This window comes from Oryza brachyantha, chromosome 12 (genome assembly GCF_000231095.2).
Source record: "Oryza brachyantha chromosome 12, ObraRS2, whole genome shotgun sequence".
NCBI classification, from domain to species: Eukaryota; Viridiplantae; Streptophyta; class Magnoliopsida; order Poales; family Poaceae; genus Oryza; species Oryza brachyantha.
This window is the reverse complement of record NC_023174.2, coordinates 228,166-247,673: the sequence shown is the minus strand read 5'-3', so window position 1 is coordinate 247,673 and position 19,508 is coordinate 228,166. Positions and strand designations below refer to the sequence as shown.

Sequence of the window (19,508 nt, the reverse complement as noted above, 5' to 3'; positions counted from 1 at the left end):
GGAATACGTATTGGTTATGGTTTTGACTATTTCAGAAAGCAGTACATTTAAGTTTGTTCATATCTTATATATATTTGTATTTTCCATGTAGATCTAGAGGAAGATGACATATTTATTTTTCGGTTGTTAATTATCCTTCATATTTTGATTAATTAATCAAGTGATCTCGGTTGATCTATCTGTTGATTCATTATCAAATAATTGTGGTTTTTACCTTTTATCCTAAAGAGTACATTTTAATTACTAAATCATGCAATTTAATGCATGATTGTTGTAAAAATTTAAAAGCAAATTGCCATTTGGGACATTTTTATTGCCAAAGTTTTACTAAAAATATTACCCTTAAAACAATGTTTTCACTTTTGAGTAATTTTATCATTGCTGATGTTTGGACCACCCCAAACAACTTCTTCTACACTCGTCAATGTCCTCAAGTATATATGCTTGTCGAAGGGGTGGCTTGACATGACTATATATATTCAAGAGAGCTTGGTGGTCTAAACTGTAAAAATAAGAAAATTACCCAATAGAAAGTGAAAAGATTGGTTTAAGGATCATTCAAAGCAGAACTTTGGCAAAAAAAAAAGTGGTCTAAATTGTAACTAAATATATACCGCTCCCTACTATGTGCTAATCTCTTTGTCCATGAATATAAGTATATATGTATCGTGTTTGAAATTTATCCATAGTTATGAACATTTCTAGAGTGGTACTTTCCTAATCCAACCATCACTAACGATTCCATGTATTTATCGATGCATTAGTGAGTGTTCTTTTTTTTTAAAAAAAAGGTAAACTCTTAGGGGCATCGAAGTAGTTTCACCTTAACCTTTTGGTCAGCTAAAACCCTTGAAATACTTATAGTTATGGATGGGTGAGTATCATTTAATTATTTAATTTAATTTTGTTTTAAATTCTACTCAACAGTATGCATATGTATGTCATCCTGATTAATAAAGCACGCATATCATGTTTGACAATGAACCAGTTTTTCAGTTTTGTAACAGAGCATGCTAAATATTAATTGAGATTTGGTGTCGATATAGGAAGGAATATCTTGGTCCAAGTACATGTACATGCACATGCATCTGCAGTTAACTATATACTATTTGACAGCGCATTGGTTCGGTATGCATGGGCCGGATTGACCGACTATTCGACAATGCAGTACATTCAAGTTTGCTCCTATCTTATCTCTGTATTTTTCTCTGTAAACTCTGACTTTGATCTCTAGCTATGCATGCGAGCGATTCAGAAATTATCTGTGACAGTTTCGTTCGCATATCTAGCTAGGACCCACGATTTTAATTCAGTTCAATTTATGCATGCAAGCAAGCTTGTCTGGTTTGGTCCGGTGTGTATATGACCCTTGAGTTGTACTCATCGAAAAACGTTGTTGCACTGGTTTGTCATGTTGCTTCTACGTGAAGACGCCGTTAGTTAATGTTGTTTGTTCCTGTGTGCAGCTTTATGCTTGTTAGCTACGCTTAGATTTTCTAATTTATTGTTAAATTTAACTCTTATCATTAATATAAAGTCAATAGGCAGGCAAACTGTCATGACAAAAATTTTTGGGAGAAGTGCCACGTCGGACGTTTGACCGGATATCGGAAGAGTTTTTGGACACGAATAAAAAAACAAAATTTCATAGCTCGTCTGGAAAACCATGAGACAAATTTTTTGAACCTAATTAAGCCAACATTAGCATATATTAGTTATTGTACCACTTATGGCTAATCATGAACTAATTAGGCTCAAAAGGTCTGTCTCACAATTTCCTTTGTAACTGTGTAATTAGTTTTTTCATCTATGTTTAATGCTCCATTTAGACGTCTAAAGATTTGATATGATGTTTTCGGTAAAACTTTTTGGGAACTAAACGAGATTGAACACACACACATAGAACAATAAATTGAATACTACGATATCATTCTATATAATTTTCAACGTTTAGAATTTTGAGAACTAACATACACGAAGAGAGGGGATCATGCCAAAGTGCATATTTACGAGTTTGCGAAGGAGTACAGTATAGATTTTTTTTAGATTTAAGTTTAACATAAATAATTTTAAGAGCAAAGTTCACATAGCAATACAATTTAGAACTATCATAAGTTCAGTTTAAAGTAACTATTATTATCGAGAAAAGAGTTCATGCATGAGTACAATTGACAAATAACATATCTAGTTAAAAATAAATAATTTTGAGAGGGCAGTTCATATATAGCTAGATAATATCATATTAATTGAAAATTTTCACACGTTAACCAATAGTAAGAAATAACCTGATCCTCCAATCCATATAAAACATCAAGGGTAAGTTCAGCGGGGGAGTTTGGGAACTCCTCTCATATGCCACGCAAAATGAAATAGTAGATTACCACTTTATGAATTAAGGATAAGCTTAAAAACTTCAAAAATAAATTAATATATTTTTTGAAACAACTTGTTTATAACTATATTTTAAAAACACACTCTTAGGCAGTCTGGAAAGCAGACGAGTGGAAAACGAGAGACAGGAAGTTGACAAATGGGTTGTCAAACTCATCCTAATTGATAAAATTAGATACTTAAACCTATACCGACGAGACATCAGTACTTGAGTCCAACTTGTAAGCAATTACAACAAAATAAAATATAAGAAGTCATAAAAACTTGTGTTGATAATAATGACATCGTCTTGTTTGAATCAGATTATAAGCTGCTACCTTAGTCCATAATACGATTATTTTTACACTTATTTATTTTAAAATAAATTCATTTCTGAACATCATTACATTGGAGTTTGTGAAAAAATAAATACATTTGGACTAGATAAAGTAGGGGACAGTTGTATTACAAATTGATAAGTAGAGGATATTATAGTCTTTTATTTTTGGTATTTGTTTGTGTAAGATGAATGAAAAATAAAGTTACTTTCGAATTTCGAATAAATGGTATAATATGCTCTCTTTAATTTGTGGAATCTTATTAGTAAGAAGATGTCAATAATAAAAATGGAGAGAAAAGAGAAAGACAAAAGTACCTTAAATTCTGTATAATTTTGATTTATCATATTAGTAAGAGAATACTAAAAGATCGCTCAAATTGCTGAATGCACATGTCAATTACTATATTAATTTGAAAATCGGACATAAGTTCAGTGTTTAAAACTATATTGCTGTCATAAATGGTTTTTTCACAACAAAACTCAAAGCATATGCTATTATGTGAGAAAAATATAACAATTATCGCACAGTCTGCTTAGGCACCACGATTGTTACTTCACACTAAAAGGTTCCTAAGAGCATCTCATAGAAGCCTAAAAATTACATCCCAAATATATTGTATTAGAGTTCTCCTTAAAAAAATAGTGGGCCTAAAAATCACTCTTCTCCTCCAATAAAGGCTAAAAAAATTAGATCCAATAATTTGTTAGTTGACCAAGTAAGCAAGGTAGGACCCATTAGTTGTTGAATCGGTCTCTTCTCCCTTCCCAGCTGCACGAGTGCCGTTCACTCCGTCTAGACGGCGTTGTCGCTTCACCTTATATCATTGTAGCCTAAATTACTCACATCTAATAAATCTTTTGATACTTTTCTATTTTATGGAAAAATGAAACATCAACACAATGCCATGCCATACGTGTCATCAATTAGAGAATATTCTACCCTTTTTTATTAATCTCTGTTATGCCCTAGCCTATAAGTGGAGGGGCGGCAACGACAGTATAGGGCACGGACGAGGATAAAAATGACGTGGATAAAAAAAATAATGCAGCGGACACTCTACACGTGAGAGAATTTTTAATTTTCTATCGAACAACTGACTCCGAACACTCCGAACACTGATTGGTTTCCCATATATGACTTATTTTTAGGCTAGGATTAGGAGAGAGGATATTTTAGGAATGGTGTTGGGTTTTTGTTGGACATCTTTTTTAAAAAAATACTTAAAAAACTATTTTAGGAACCTCTTTGGTATTGGATATGGTCTAATGAGTGGATAATGCATTAGAGATATTGAAAAGATGTTGAAGGTCTCGATGACTTAGGCCTGTTTATTTTCCAAAAAATTTTCACAAAAATATCACATAGAATCTTTGGACACCTAAATAAAGCATTAAATATACATGAACATTAAAAGTAATTACATAGTTATGTGAAAAATCGTGAAACGAATCTTTTAAGCCTAATTAGGACATGATTAGCCATAAGTGCTACTGTAACCAATATGTACTAATGACAGATTAATTAGACTCAAAAGATTCGTCTCACGGTTTTCAGCAGAATCTGAGTACGTTTAATACTTTAAATAGATGTCCAAAAACTTGATTTGATGTTTTATAAAAACTTTTTACAAACTAAACAAGACCTTATTACATAGGAATCCTTCGCATCCGGAAAGGACGGATGTGGACACGAATCCTTCACTCTATTGTTATTGTATACAGTACTTTACTAGTATGAAATTGAGGAGAAAATTAAGGAGAGAAGAGAAACGTGATGATTGGTATAGTAGTAGTAGTATTAGAGGCAAAAATGTCCCGATCCAATCTCGCAGTTCTGGCTACATCTGCACGGGTAAGAGCTAGAGCTAGCATGTGGACGGAGAGCCCACTGCTCCGAGACGCCGGCGCCGCCGTGCTCACCGGAGCCGCCTCCTTCGCTGTGCTCAGCTTCTGGGAGCTGGTCGCCAACCGCGCTCTCTTGGACCAGGTCAGCTACCTTCTTCTTCCTACTCTCATATATAACGCCAGCTCTCAGTTCATGTATGATTCTTCCAAATACTCTCTTAATTGGTGTGTTCGTGTGAGTTGTACGGACAAGCTAGCTATGGAACAGTACTGTGGTAGCTAGGCACCTACATCTCGTCTCTGCTGCTTGTTGACTAACTGCCTTTTGCTTCTATCTTCAGAAGCTTTGCAGGAAACTCGTGCACATCACTGTTGGCTTAGTATACTTCCTTATGTGGCCTTTCTTCAGGTAATTAATCGATCAATCCATACCAACAAATTGTAGCCATCTCCATTAATTCCAATTGTTTCCGCCTTCCTGACAACTCTTTCCGGTTGCAGCGCGGATGATGTTTATGCTCCTTTTCTTGCTTCCATTGTAATTGTACTCAACATCATAAAGGTGACCTTGATTGGACTTGGTATTGTCAAAGATGAGGGTGTGGTGAACTCCATGACCAGGAACGGGGACTGTAGGTACTCATCTGATTTTTTTCCCCCTTTGACGAGTGACGAAAAAAAAACAAGAAAGAATTGTCATTCTTACACATCACTGCAAAAAAAAAAAGTTCTTTTTGTGTAACATATATTCTCTTCCTTGCAAATTAGCATCATGATTATTCTGTTTCTGTAACTGATTAGGTAATGGAGTAACAGTTGTAATCCTTTTCCTTCTGTATCTAGGGAGCTTCTTAAAGGTCCACTGTATTATGCTTGTGCTATAACTCTCACTACTATAATTTTCTGGAGGACATCCCCCATTTCAATTGCTGTGATTTGCAACTTGTGTGCCGGAGATGGTATGGCGTTACTTTCATTTTGATTTCTGCTATTCAAAGTTTTATCCTGATACTGTTTTATCAATTTCGGACTGCTATTTTCATTCAGCAAGTAAAAAAGTTTCAGATGTTGACTGTTGAATTAAATGCATTGCTTATTTCAGGTGTAGCTGACATAGCTGGAAGGCGATTTGGGCATGCAAAGCTTCCTTACAACCCTGACAAATCTTACGCTGGATCAGTTGCAATGTTCTTAGCTGGTTTCCTTGCGTCAATCATGTAAGTAACAAACTATGTAAGAGCTATATATATTTCTACTGAAGCCTGGGGACATGTTAACCTGAAACCGGTGGAGTATGTATGTGTGTGCCAGGTACATGTGCGACTTCCATCTCTTCGGATTTGTGGAGGAGAGCTGGAGAATGGTGGTTGCCTTTGGAGTGATATCGCTTGCTGCTGCAATTGTGGAGTCACTTCCTATCAGCACACGCCTAGACGACAACTTGACTGTGCCAGTTACATCTGTTTTCGTTGGTGTCCTGATGTTGGGGCCAGAAACCTGTGTTGCATGAGCACTGACAGCAGCTACATTTCTGCACTTGTTCAGAATCAGATGGTCTTGGGCAGGTACTAGTGAGTAGCCGCCAACGCCAATCAGAGTTTAGCAGTAACTGACTGTTTGGAGGGGTGTCAAGTGCAGCGGATTGGTTTACATGTAAACATGGATGGACACAAACTGAAACTATCATAGCTATCTGACATTACTAAATCAAAATAGTTAAACAAATCTTGAGCTCAAAGAGGTTTATCTATGGGGGAGGATGTATACGTGGAGTAATGAGCAGAGTGCCCCAACTCTGGTTAAGCTTGACGGACTACAGATTGGGAGGACGCCTTCTCTGAAGCCAACCTCCAAGCACTCAGTTCGTCAGCTTCCGACCACTGTCGCCTGCTTCTGATTTGTGGCCAGCTAGCCCAGCATCAGTTTGCGTCGCTTCCGTTTTGAAAACTACTGGACTAAGCAGGATGGGTTTCAGCAAATTGTGCTCTCGGCCTGGGAACATCAACAACCATACAGCAGCGAAGATCCTTACGTCATCCTCTATGTGAAAATGGCAAGGTTAGCAAAGGCCCTCCTCGTCTCTGTTCTCCTTGGGCATCCGCATGAGTGGTGACAGCAGCCACATTTGTGCACTTGTTTAGAATCAGATTGTCTTAGCTGGTTGTTTTGCATGTAACATCGATGAAGGGAAACAAGCTGCAAGCATCATAGTCAGTATCTTGTAAACACATTGCATACTAAACAAAAGCTTTTATGGCATTAGTAAATCAAACTAGTTTAAGCAAAACTTGAGAGGAAAACCATACCAGAGAGCAGACTTCAGTCCAAAATCCAAACTGATTGTACGGTGGTTGTGTGCAAGCTATTAGCCTTTTCTTTTTCTCGAAACAGACTTCCATTCCATGGAGATTACAGGCCTGAAAACATGCACAATTATTTTCTCTAGGGGTGCAGCAGAGGAGAAACTCCAGATTCTTCAAAAATGCCAGAACGAAAAATCAGAACATTTTGTGAGTGCAGTAATGTGTTATTAGCTTATTGGAATTTTTTTACGGTACTCCAACTTTTTTTAGGCCATCCATTTTCATACGGATCCAACGATTGCTGTTGCTATTACCTCATAGGAGGTAATAGGCTTATTCGAGGAAATGAATTATATTCTCTCTTGCTATTTATATCATGCATGAATTAAATGAATGTATTTATGCCTACAATACACTTTGAACTTTACACTGTAATCAAGACCCATCAGAAAATTTCAAAATTGACTTTTTCTCAAGAGACGAACATGTTATTAGAACATAAATATTCAGAATATAGATGTATTTCATGTATCTATTTTTCAGACTATATATATAGTTAAGTCATTATATGATAAACTTTTATTTATGTTCAACGTTTTCAAATTTTTGGATTTGAAACCGTTGTTGCACATTTGTTCCATGTACGTTCTCACCAGTCCATGCATTCCAATATGGTAAAACACAACCAATTTGGAAGCACATTAAGAGTTACATGCACAGCAAGTTTAGAGAGGATAATTGGGCGCATCAATGCTTTCCTTTCTTTACTCTAATTTATGAATTGAGAGAAAAAAAATTTAATGCTAAAACAATTATAATAATCAAGGGCCAGGTCTACCCTCAACTCTTACCATCATGGAGGTAAGATGGAGTGCCCTAAAAGAGCTCCGTCAGGTCTTTGCTATCCAAATATCTCTATCAGACACTAGCTACCACCCATTTTTGTGCACAGGAAACAGCCTGCATACCATGCTAGCTATCAAGCCACAGGCCCACAAGCCTACTTGTGGATGACAAATTAAATTAAGATGCATGCTTTCTTCCTCGTGCAGTCAGCATATGTAAATTTTGTCAGCTATTAGTAAGAGCTAAACTGCTAGCACACATAAAACCGAACCTTGTCTACTATATGAGTCAATCTGTTTTCGCAAACAAGGAATAAACATATGGAGAGTGACAAAATTGCAAGCAAGAATTTGCAAGCCACATGTTCTGGTGGCTTTCACTCACCCTTGAAGGCAAGGAGCTCTCCTCCTCCAATATATATATCTATTATCTCTAGCCCAAGATACTTGGCTTGCCATTCTCATAGTCATAGCTTGCCAGTTTGTGATGAGAAGAGAGAGCACTGTATGTCATCGGCCCTCCTGCCTGGGATAGTGATGAGTGCAAGGAATCATGCTTGTCAGGTTAGGCGTTGTCGTTGTAGCCTCCGTCACAGCTTTAACACTTAAGAGAGCCAACAGTGGTAGCAAAGGTACTATACTTGCAGCTCTCTAGCACCAACACTTCCTTAATCTGCTCATCTAAATTTCTCACTGAAGCTCTTGATAAACTTCTGCAGATGGCCAATCAAGGAAAAGAAAGGATAAAACTCGCTACACTGAACATGTAAGTACATGTTTATTCTCTGCTAGCTTGAAACTTATAACTTTAACTTTTGTTTTCAATTGCTGTGGTTCAGGGGGAGAAAGAGGAAGAGAATGAAGAGGTTAAAGCAATCAGCGGGATAATCAATTCAGCTCATTCAGATGATGATGACATGCTCTCCGAGAGCGAGAGCCTCCTGTCAAGAGAGATCGACATCCCCCAACCAAGCGACAGGTTTGATGTCAAAGAACGCTCTCGATACAACAATGGTAACTCTGAGCTAGAAAGGCTTCATGGACATGTGCGTGATCTGGAGGAGAGGGAGGTGAAGCCTGAAGGCGAGCTGTTGGAGTATTATGGCCTCAAGGAACAGGAGACAGACGTTGTTGAGTTACACAAGCAGCTCAAGATGAAGACGGTGGAGATAGACATGCTCAGCGTCACCATCAAGTTGCTGCAAGAGGATAGGAAGAAGCTGAGGCATGCAAACGAAGACCTCACAAAGCAAGTGGAAGGCCTACAAACGAACAGGTTCAGTGAAGTAGAAGAGTTGGTTTACCTGCGTTGGGTTAATGCGTGTGTAAGATATGAGCTCCGCAACTACCAGACACCATCAGACAAAATTTCTGCTCGTGATCTCAACAAGACCCTGAGCCCAAAATCACGTGAGAGAGCCAAACTGCTAATGCTGGAATATGCAGGATCAGAACGAGGTCAAGGTGACACTGACTTAGAAAAAGCTTTTTCTGCACCTTCTTCACCAAGAAGAGAAGACTTGGACAATGTTTCAGTTGACAGTTCTTCCAGCGGATACAGCTTCTTTGGAAAAAGGCCCAATCTGATGCAAAAGCTCAAGAAGTGGGGAAGAGGGAAGGATGACAGGAGCAGTTTAGCATCATCGACACAGTCCCTTACTAGTGAGTCCCCAAAGAGTAACAGCCAGAAACCAAAGGAAGCTCTCATGCTCATAAATGCAGGAGATGATATGGGCATTACAACATTTGGAAAGAGGGAACAAGATCCAAGTGATATCATGGGTGAGGCAAATGTTGCATCCTCATTCCAGTTGATGTCAAAGACTGTAACAGGTTTTGCTGATGAGAAATATCCAGCTTATAAAGATAGGCACAAACTCGCCACAGAACGGGAGAAGACGATAAAAGAGAAGGCCGAGAAAGCTAGAGTACAAAGATATGGTGGTGTTAGTACCTCAGGTCCAAAAGCTGCACTCCCTCCAAAACTTGCTCAAATAAAGGAGAAGGCTCCTACAGCTAATGCTGAATCCAGTGGCCAATCTAGTGATAATCAGAACAACCCTCTAGTGGTGACGCAACCGAAACTCGCAAACATTGAGAAAAGAGCTCCAAGAGTTCCTCGGCCACCTCCTGCACCCTCAGCCACTGCCTCAGGAGCTGTCAACACCACAAGTGGTGTACCTCCACCACCAGGTGTACCTCCTCGGAACCTCGGTGGCCCACCTCCACCCCCTGGATCGCTACCTAGAAACCTTGCTGGTGGTGACAAGGTACACCATGCTCCAGAGGTTGTAGAGTTCTATCAAAGTCTCATGAAGCGTGAAGCCATGAAGGACACAACTTCTCTGGGATCAACGACATCAAGTGTTTCTGATGTGAGAAGCAACATGGTCGGAGAGATCGAGAACAGATCAGCATTCCTCTTAGCTGTAAGTATTTTCAACTGAAGCTACCTTTCATAAATATATACTGTCAAATTCTGGCAGCCCATTATTACTTCAGTTCGTTGTAGTTGGTAGTTTAAGCTTAATAACTAATGATCTTATTTTACAAAAAATGGAATGTTTCAGGTCAAAGCTGATGTGGAGACACAAGGAGAATTTGTCGAGTCTCTAGCAAATGAGGTCCGGGAAGCAAAGTTTGTAAATATCGACGACGTTGTTGCATTTGTAAATTGGCTCGATGAAGAACTATCCTTTTTGGTAAGCTACCTCACTGATTTTTTTTATACATCACATGACAACGTAATGAAGTACCACTGAGAAAGGGTTGATTGACATTAGGTCGATGAGCGGGCAGTACTAAAGCACTTCGATTGGCCAGAGAACAAAGCTGATGCACTAAGAGAAGCAGCCTTTGAGTATCAAGACCTGCTAAAGTTAGAACACAAGGTTTCTTCATTTACTGATGATCCAAAACTTCCATGTGAAGATGCTCTCAAGAAGATGTATTCCTTGCTTGAAAAGTAAGCATCTCCTCTAAACTAATATTCTCCCTAATTCCATGATTCCTCAGAGTGAACTAATAAATGTTGTCAAGTCCAAATATCTCTAAAAAGCATAAGCATTTGATGTTTAGTTGGACTAATAAGTGCCATACTTATGTCAGAGTGGAGCAGAGTGTGTATGCACTACTTCGCACTAGAGACATGGCCACATCACGATACAGGGAGTATGGAATACCAGTGGATTGGTTGTCTGATTCTGGAGTAGTTGGCAAGGTTAACATCTCTATCCTCTGTTTATTGCCACATTTTAGATCATGCAGCAAATCTAAAATCCAAATTTCATCTTGTATGTTGGAAATAGATCAAATTGGAATCTGTTCAGCTGGCAAAAAAGTATATGAAGAGGGTTGCCACAGAGCTTGATGCGTTGCTAGGTACTGAGAAAGAGCCCAACAGAGAGTTCTTGCTTCTTCAGGGTATCAGATTTGCTTTCCGAGTTCATCAGGTATACAATTCATCGGCCGTATATGCCATGGTGCTGATTAATCTGAATGGTGAAATGGAAATTCTCTAGTTGACAACTTATCCTTGTGTGTTGTACTACAGTTTGCTGGAGGCTTCGACGAGGAAAGCATGAAGACATTTGAAGAGTTAAGAAGCAAGATGTCCACACAGACATCTGCTCCACAAATTTCCAATGCATAGCTCTAACCATGTTGCTTTATAAAAAGCTGGGCTTTTAAGCCTTTTCTCTAAAAAAAAAACCATGTCGCTTTCCGAACTTCACTGGTTTCTTTGTTGAAAGGCAAGATTAATCAATTGAATAGCTAAAGAGTACTCTATCCGTTTCACGGCGTAAGACTTTACATATAGCCTAGATTTATATGTATGCTAATATATCTAGACAAATATAAATCATATACACTATATCTAGACAAGATTAAAAAATCTTATATGAGAAGGAGAGACTAGAAATACAAATGTAAATTCCAATATTCAGTACCTAAAGGATGACAAGTCTACAGGTTCAACTATATTAGTCAAAGTGTATTTCTTTGTATTTAAAGGTTGCAGGCTCATTTTTAGAAACTAAAGGAGTTACCAGTCAGCAAGACTGCTTATATACTACTGAAGAAGCTATTCTCGGCACTTAGGAGAAACCAGACAGCCTACAACCAAGTACTGCCCTAAATATTTCAGTAATTTTCATGCATGAAAAGAATCAACTTTCCACTCTGAAAAAACAATCTTTATTTTAAAAAGTAAAATTGAATCGTGAAAAAAAAACTATCTTTTTAGTGAGAACTCTATTGGGAGAAAAATAGTGACAATATTGAATGGACGAAGAAATGACTGAGAATATGAAAGGAAAGAAAATGAAAATCCCAATCTTGAATGGTAGAAGAAACAACTGAGAATCTGAAAGGAAAGAGTATGAAAAATCCGAATCTTTGAATGGTGGAGAAAAACTGAGAATCTGATAGGAAAAGAAAATGAAAATCCCAATCTTGAATGGTGGAATAAACAAGTGAGAATCTGAAAGGAAAAGAAAACGAAAATCCGAGATAAATAAGTTGAATCGAAATCTGGGAGAAAAGGACCTCATCGTTCGCTCAACCCCGGAGGAGGAGGCCGCTCGCTTGGAGCCGTCGGCGCCTCAGCCTCACTCCCTTCCCTTCACACCGTTGCCACTCCCACTGTCCCACGCTTGAGTCGATCTCTATTTTTTAGCGAATATTTCAACGGGAAAGATAATAGTAGTACTAGAGATTTTGCTAAACGAAACACCGAATGGACAAAAGGCAATACCTGCATACCGATGCTTAATTTGCCTGTTTCTCTACCGGGAATGCATATTATACTGATATACTTTCCGTACGAATTATAAGATTTTTTTTTTAGTTTTCGCTAAATCCATCTATAAACTAAGAAATATGTTATATCTATATTAATATCTATGTATATGAAAAACTAAAGCATATTATAATCTAAATCGGAGGTCATAGTATTTTCTATATCAAATGGCACAGGATAATGTCTCAAATGGCACAAGAACAAAAATGGTTGCCACATGGCACAAAACAAATATACAATGAGAATATGTATCTCCATCTATCTTTTCATAAGCCGAAACCACGCACTAGCAATTATCGTGGTTTTGGGGGCTATCTGCGTGGCATGGAGCAATTATCGTGTGGTAGGTAGCGCTTATGACCGTGGTTTTGATGGAAGCAATAATCGTGATATCTGGGATGATAATCAAAGCGGTTTTCGAAATATCAATAATAGTGCTTGTATGTGAAGACCGTGTCATATTTTGTGATTATCATGATATATGTCATTATCGCTATATAACCTCATAAATTTTGGGGGGTTTTCTTCCAAAATTTTTTAAAATGTTGAAATCTCATGATATTTTCCAAACTAAGATGTGGTTTATCTTTATTGTGTCTTGGTGGTAGGGTAGGATCGATTACCGTGATTATTATAAGAATAATTGCGATACTGTGAACCTGACCTCCACAGTGGTAAAGGAGAATGTTGATCTGAACACCGATTTCTTTGCCAAATAAGCCAGCAAACGTTGGTGTTTTCCCAAAAATCTTAGCAGACCTTTCTCCAATGATTTTTTTGTGTAATTAAAAATGTGAAGCGAGTCTATCTTATTGGTGAAATTAAATACTTGAAACTGAACGGAAACCTAGTTTTTTCTTCTTCTTTAAACGTTCTTTAAACGTAAATCAAAAATATTTTCTACCTTTATTTCTTTTTAATGTATTTTTATCAGGAATAATAATATGTCAATTGTTTAAAAAGTAAAAAATAAAATGGCCCATGCAGGTCTCGAACCTGCGACCTTCGCGTTATTAGCACGACGCTCTAACCAGCTGAGCTAATAGGCCCTTTTATTTGTAACTGCTGAGCCATGGTATCTATATAAAATGTTGGGCTGCCAATTGGACTAAGCTAATACGCCTTTTTGCTTCTTATTACTGAGCTATGATATATAAGGGCATGGGCTTCCAATTGGGCTGAGCTAGGCCTTTTGTAGCAACAGCCCCAAGTAGAGGGGGTCTCTCGCTTAACGTTGAGTTTATCTGATGTCCCTTAATCACAAAATCAAACACGTGTATTTCTAAATTTAGTAAACTGTTTAAAAAAATTCCTTGGTAGTATTAATATTTTTTCCGATTTTGCTGATATGGTATCCTATATGTTAGAGTTTTTTTTTTCTCTTTACTTATTTTCTTCCTTCCTCTCCTCTCTCTCTTCTTCCTCTTTTCTCTCCGTGACTCCGTGCATCCAGCTTGCGGTGCAGGCGGCAATGACCAGCGAGCTGGGCGCATATGGCGGGGTAGGCGGGGGCGGCAGGGTATCGAGCTAGGGTGCGCAAGGCGGTAGCATGGATGCAGATGGCGGGCGGCGGCCTGGGCGGGGAGCGCCGGCCCAACGGGCTAGGGATGGGCGGTAGCGGCCGACGAGCTGGGCACGAATAACGAACGGCGGACGGCAGCGGTCGGCGGTCACCATGCAAGCTAGGGCGCATAGAGGGTAGGTGGCCGGCGGTCGTCAAGTTGCACGCAGGGGACGGCCGACGGTCGTCGAGCGGAGGAGACAGACGAACGACAAATGCGACGAGTCGATTGAGCTTCCTGTTGTTGTTGCTCTCTCTAGCTTTCTTCGCGAATGGGCCACCCGCCATCCACACCCCAGCGCTGCCGACTGCACAGAAGAAGAGAGAGAGGAGATGAAGGTGGCATGGCCACAGATCTCGCTCGTCGACAGCGATGATGTGCTTGTGTAGACATGCAGACGGCACATGTTGGGGAGCTCTGCCATGGCACCGCCCTTGGTGAACAACCAAATAGGTCAACGAGCATGTAAACTTTGTCAGCGGAGAGAGTTAAAAGAAAAGAAGAGAAAAGAGAGAGGAGAGAGGAGAGTTTTTTTTTTTAATCCTATTTCACTGACCTTTAGGCCCCATAAATTTTGTAAGGTTTCTTTTACTGACTAAGATTCACGTAAATAAAACCACACATTCGTACTATTCAGGGGCCTATATTAGATTAGATATGCGAATTCAAGACCTAAATTCGGGTTTACGGACAATTTTGAAATTCGACGGCAGCAGGAGGGAGCTAAAGTGGACTTATTCTTTTTCCTAGCAACAACAATCCAGCCCATAACGGACAAGAACTACATGAAGCCCAGCCCAGCCCACCACATAAACCCTACAATACAAGACTAGTAGTAGATGTTGTTTCTTCTTCCATTCATTGATTGAACCAGCCGCGCCCTCTGCCGCCGCCGCCGCCGCCGAGAAGAAGCTGAGATGCCGAAATCCAAGCGCAACCGTCCTGGTAACTTCGTGCTCCCTCCTTCCTTCCTTCCTTCCTTCCTTGTCGCTGCTCATCACTTCCTAGAATGTGTACTTTGAGGATCTTGCTTAATTGCTCGCAAATACTCGTAAGCTACAGGCTTCTCTTCCCATGGCCAACGAGGAGGAGATCCAAAACCTTTGTCTCTTTCTTTGCTAGAGTTGTAGCTAGATTGCCACTGTTCTGCACAAACCACTCTTCTTTTGTAGGAGGAATTAGTATTAGTAGTAAGCAACGCCAAGCTTTTATTTAGTTTTTGTCCCTGTAATTTACGCCCTGGCCCTGCCCCTGATTCGATTCGAGCGCAGTAACCCTGTCCAAGACCAAGAAGAAGCCGGGATTAGAGCGCAAGGGCAAAGTGGTCGCCGATATCAAACAAGCTGTTGACAATTACTCTACTGCCTATGTCTTCACCTATGATAACATGAGGAATCAGAAGCTCAAGGACCTCAGAGAGCAGCTCAAGTCATCTAGCAGGTACCTACCTCCCTCTTGTTATTTTTGTTACTCTGACTATTACTGCCCAAATGATATGCTGCATACATTGGATTTCTTGCTGTGTGCAGCTTAAACATGGGTGCCACTCTTACATGCTCCTTCCTTTTATGTCAGGATATTCCTTGCTGGAAAGAAGGTCATGCAGATAGCGCTGGGGCGTTCACCTGCTGATGAAGCTAAAACAGGCCTCCATAAGCTTTCCAAGGTGAACTTTTTTCCTTTCTTAATCCTTGGCAGGTAATGCAATCCACAACCTCCCTACGAAATATTATGTCTTAATTGAAGTATGTTTTCTGTATTTAGTTCCTCCAAGGTGATTCTGGACTGCTCTTTACTAATCTTCCAAGAGATGATGTAGAGAGGTATAGTCTCCTTCTCTGATGGTTTATACTTTTACATGATGACTACCTTTGCTTTATATTAACACTTTTTTCCATATATTTCATTGCAGATTATTTCGAGAATTCAAAGAGCATGATTTCGCAAGGACAGGAAGTGCTGCGACAGAAACGGTATTCAAGTTACTTTTTCCTTTTTTTATTTCTATACCTGTTCATGGCTTGTGGTCTCAGTAAACATACTGCAAATACCATGGCACTGTGTTTATCCAGATTCATACTAAAGTTACAGTGACGATGGCAAGCCCCTTAGGCCGTGTTCGTTTGAGAGGGGGTAAATTAACTTACCCGGCACGGAAAACATAGTAATAGATTAGTATATGATTAATTAATTGTTAAAAATATAATGGATTAATATGATTTTTTAAAACAACTTTTCTATAGAAATTTTTTGCAAAAAATACACCGTTTAGCAGTTCGGGAAGCGCGCGTGCGAAAAACGAGGGGGATAAGTTAACTTAGAGGAGGCAACGAACGCGACCGTAGTGATTTTTGGAAAAATTTAAGTCAAAAGCATTTGACGATGTTAAGCTCTTTGGTTATAGCTGTGTTGTCTGCAAAATTCACGATGTCTAGAATAACTAGGCACCTTTCTTCTTCATACAACATGGTTTACTATATTTAAAACATGATGCTATGCCAGGTGGAGCTTAAGGAAGGTCCCTTGGAACAGTTCACACATGAAATGGAACCCTTTCTACGCAAGCAAGGACTGCCAGTTCGTCTGAACAAAGGTAGCAGTTTCCCAACAATTTTTGTGCGTGTGCTAGAACTTACCAAGCGAAATGGTTGTAAAGTTTGGTTTGGTTCATACAGGTACAGTAGAATTAGTTGCAGATCATGTAGTATGTGAAGAAGGGAAGCCCATTTCGCCCGAGGCAGCACAAATTCTGGTATGTACTACATATTTTGTTTGATGAGGCTATTAATAACCTACACAACTTATTGCAAAATCAGATTACATTTGTCATTATATCGTGACCAAGCTAATGGTATTATCTTTGTACTGCCCTAATTATTATGTGCTTTAAGATATACACGAGGTAAAACAAATTGGCTGTTCCGTTAACCTGAAAATGCATTTGCCAATCTTATGTCTGGTCTGTTCCATTGCATTAAAGCCCTCTTGAATTTCTTCATTGTAGAGGTTGCTTGGGATGCAGATGGCAACATTCCGACTGTACCTTGTCTGCCGTTGGTCCTCCGATGACTTTGAAGTTTACAAGGAGGGGTTGGCGCAACTGCGAACTGATGAAGCCGATGATTCTTCTTAAGCTCGTTGGGAGTGACGTGCTTGCTGTCTTGTCGTGCTGAGGCAGTTTTTGGAATTGTACGTGCGTATGGTATGGCGTCTGTGCCGTTGGATCGTTGATACGTTGGAAATCTGAAAAATGTAATCTGTTCGAGATCGAGCGGCGGCCCTGGTGCTTTCTATAAGCGAGTGGTGGTGTTGGTTCATTGGTACATTATTAACACGGTGGCATTAACAGCTAGCTTACTTGATCATTGGGTATTTAACTCTTGGGAAGAATTTTTAAACTTAGTATAGTTTGATCCCTCGCCAGAAGGAAAATATATATATATATATATATATATATATATATATATATATATATATATATTCTTTGGTTGGTTTGGGTGCGTAGCTGGGCTTATGTTAGTGTTTGTTCTGCAGGTTTGTTTGTTTCTTTCGTTTAATTCTTTGTAATGGAAAATGTCCAAAATGTTGTCTTTCCAGTTGGTGCCTGATCTGTGATGATAAAGAAACAGCCAAACATTATTCATATCATGATAACTCCAAGCCCTAAAACGGTCGCAAGGATCTTGTCCTTTGTTGACACATTAGTGAGCTATAAATTTTATACTCAAGGTGATTTGTGCTCGAGAGGGCTCATCTATGGCGTCCATCATCTTGGTGGCACTCAGGATGACAGAAGAGGAACTCTGTTCGCCGGAGATAATATTACGGTACTTTAAACCGTGATATCATTGAGGTTGGAAATTCATAATCTTTCTTTTCATAATTTTATATTTAAGCCATCGAGACATGTAGTTAGTATTCACATGTCCAAAACAAAAGTTTCAAAGGTTTCGACGAGAGTAATTGTCAAAGCTCAAACATTTAGTACAAACTTGTTCTAGTATTTCTTACAAGAGCTTCCAGACAGAAGCAAACGCATGTTCCTGGTCTAAGCTGTGAGCAACTTAACAAGCCCTGTTTTGGAACCCAATTACTGCTTCCTCCTCCAATTGTCTTCATTAAAGGAGGAGTCGTCCTTGAGAACGTCTGTGAGATTATCGTCCCTTTGGTGATCAAAATAAATGATGTCCGACTCCGACTCTAACAAGTCCTTTCCTTTACCAAGATTGGGTGGAACAGAAGCATACATACGAACGGCAGCATCAACATCATAGTCACGAAAGGCGTCATTACCATCATCGTCATTGGAGTGACTTCCAGTTGCACATGGACATGGTGGATGCAAAATCATGCTTGGCTGGGTCATCACAGAAGTAAGAGGACCTGTTCACGAAGCCAAAGCAATAGTAACATATTACATCAATTAATCCAGAGTGTTAGAATGCATGTAGATTATTGTTATCGAACTTGATTAAAGGCCGGGCTTGACAACAAGAGTTGAGGGACTGACCAAGATGTGCAGTGTAATCTATCTTGAACAGGGCAGCAGATGGGCTTTGAATTTGATTCATTAAATCGAGCAGGTTTTGAGTCCCAGAATTCGGCAAAGAAGAGTTTTCGCAGAGGGGCCTCATCACCATTTTTAGCACTGAAAAGTGCTATGCGTACGATAGCATAGCAGCATCTCCTCCAGTGCCGGGATTTGGGTTCTTGCACTCCACAGACGACATATATCAACCTTATACCTTGCTTCCTGCCTGCAATAACAAACACATTTTTAATTATCACGTACGCTCCGAGATCGAATCAATTACTCCTATATATATATATAGTATATGATAAGAAAGCAAAATGTTACTATAAGTTTGTGCTCTGAATTTACGTACGTACCCAACAACCCAAGGATGTTGTTTGCAATATGTGAGTAGCAATTCTTGAAGCTTGCTGCGAGCAAACTGTTAGAATCCTGGGATCTCTAGGTCAATTAATACCTCGCCATCTGATGATCGAGATCATTTGACTAGCTTGATGAATAATTTATTGGGAATATTGCTCCTTGCATGAAATTAAGGAAAGTGCGAGATAACAGCACATGTACAAGTACGGGTTGGTCTAGCTCGCTCAGCAACTACGTACTATATATACGGAGGGATTACACGGTGGCTTATTAATGGAGTGTTAATGAATAATTAATCAGACGATCGACGGCCATGCCAGTAGGAAAATTTTGAATAGGTGATTGTAAAATAGGAGAGGAGTGGTGTGAGATCGGATTTGGCTATAGAGGGGGGGTGAATATAGCTAAATCGTAACTATCCCCGCAAAGAACAAAATTCCAACTCGATCGCAAAACTCCAAAAATATCTCCGTGAAAATAGAAGGACAGGAATGGAGATATCAAAAATAAAACAGAGCAGGAAATATTGACAGAAATTTAAATGC

The 19,508-nt window shown here is 39.3% G+C and overlaps 3 protein-coding genes, 1 non-coding gene and 1 pseudogene across 4 annotated transcripts; 3 read left to right on the top strand and 2 right to left on the bottom strand.

Moving 5' to 3' along the window:
• Window positions 1-4,470: 4,470 nt before the first annotated feature.
• On the top strand, window positions 4,471-6,578 carry LOC102718128 (annotated as a pseudogene).
• A 1,477-nt stretch (window positions 6,579-8,055) lies between these two features.
• Window positions 8,056-11,729, top strand: LOC102701231 (protein CHUP1, chloroplastic-like). The gene is made up of 8 exons (XM_040529244.1): window positions 8,056-8,335; window positions 8,423-8,469; window positions 8,543-10,132; window positions 10,274-10,405; window positions 10,487-10,668; window positions 10,812-10,923; window positions 11,012-11,155; window positions 11,257-11,729. Exons 1-8 carry the CDS (start codon window positions 8,257-8,259, stop codon window positions 11,353-11,355), a joined length of 2,385 nt encoding a protein of 794 aa, XP_040385178.1. The 5' UTR covers window positions 8,056-8,256; the 3' UTR covers window positions 11,356-11,729.
• Window positions 11,730-13,479: 1,750 nt separating this feature from the next.
• Window positions 13,480-13,553, bottom strand: TRNAI-AAU. Its single transcript has one exon. It is a non-coding gene; the product is annotated as a tRNA-Ile (tRNA).
• A 1,382-nt stretch (window positions 13,554-14,935) lies between these two features.
• Window positions 14,936-17,335, top strand: LOC102717298 (mRNA turnover protein 4 homolog). Its single transcript, XM_006663646.3, has 8 exons — window positions 14,936-15,011; window positions 15,338-15,506; window positions 15,642-15,732; window positions 15,831-15,889; window positions 15,979-16,039; window positions 16,569-16,659; window positions 16,742-16,818; window positions 17,071-17,335. The coding sequence occupies exons 1-8, from the start codon at window positions 14,984-14,986 to the stop codon at window positions 17,197-17,199; spliced, it is 705 nt and encodes a 234-aa protein (XP_006663709.1). The 5' UTR covers window positions 14,936-14,983; the 3' UTR covers window positions 17,200-17,335.
• A 632-nt stretch (window positions 17,336-17,967) lies between these two features.
• LOC107305430 lies at window positions 17,968-18,782 on the bottom strand. Its single transcript, XM_015843116.1, has 2 exons — window positions 18,577-18,782; window positions 17,968-18,449 (listed from the first exon to the last, which is right to left on the bottom strand). Exons 1-2 carry the CDS (start codon window positions 18,704-18,706, stop codon window positions 18,157-18,159), a joined length of 423 nt encoding a protein of 140 aa, XP_015698602.1. The 5' UTR covers window positions 18,707-18,782; the 3' UTR covers window positions 17,968-18,156.
• Window positions 18,783-19,508: the final 726 nt, after the last annotated feature.

Coding starts and splice junctions, on each gene's coding strand:
- LOC102701231 (XM_040529244.1), top strand. CDS start 8,257: ATGCTTGTCAGGTTAGGCGTTGTCGTTGTAGCCTCCGTCACAGCTTTA. Junction 10,133..10,273: donor GATCAGCATTCCTCTTAGCT/GTAAGTATTTTC, acceptor GGAATGTTTCAG/GTCAAAGCTGATGTGGAGAC. Junction 11,156..11,256: donor TTGCTTTCCGAGTTCATCAG/GTATACAATTCA, acceptor GTTGTACTACAG/TTTGCTGGAGGCTTCGACGA.
- LOC102717298 (XM_006663646.3), top strand. CDS start 14,984: ATGCCGAAATCCAAGCGCAACCGTCCTG. Junction 15,890..15,978: donor CCAAGAGATGATGTAGAGAG/GTATAGTCTCCT, acceptor ATTTCATTGCAG/ATTATTTCGAGAATTCAAAG. Junction 16,660..16,741: donor GCCAGTTCGTCTGAACAAAG/GTAGCAGTTTCC, acceptor TGGTTCATACAG/GTACAGTAGAATTAGTTGCA.
- LOC107305430 (XM_015843116.1), bottom strand. CDS start 18,706: ATGGTGATGAGGCCCCTCTGCGAAAACTCTTCTTTGCCGAATTCTGGG. Junction 18,450..18,576: donor AGATTACACTGCACATCTTG/GTCAGTCCCTCA, acceptor CTTCGTGAACAG/GTCCTCTTACTTCTGTGATG.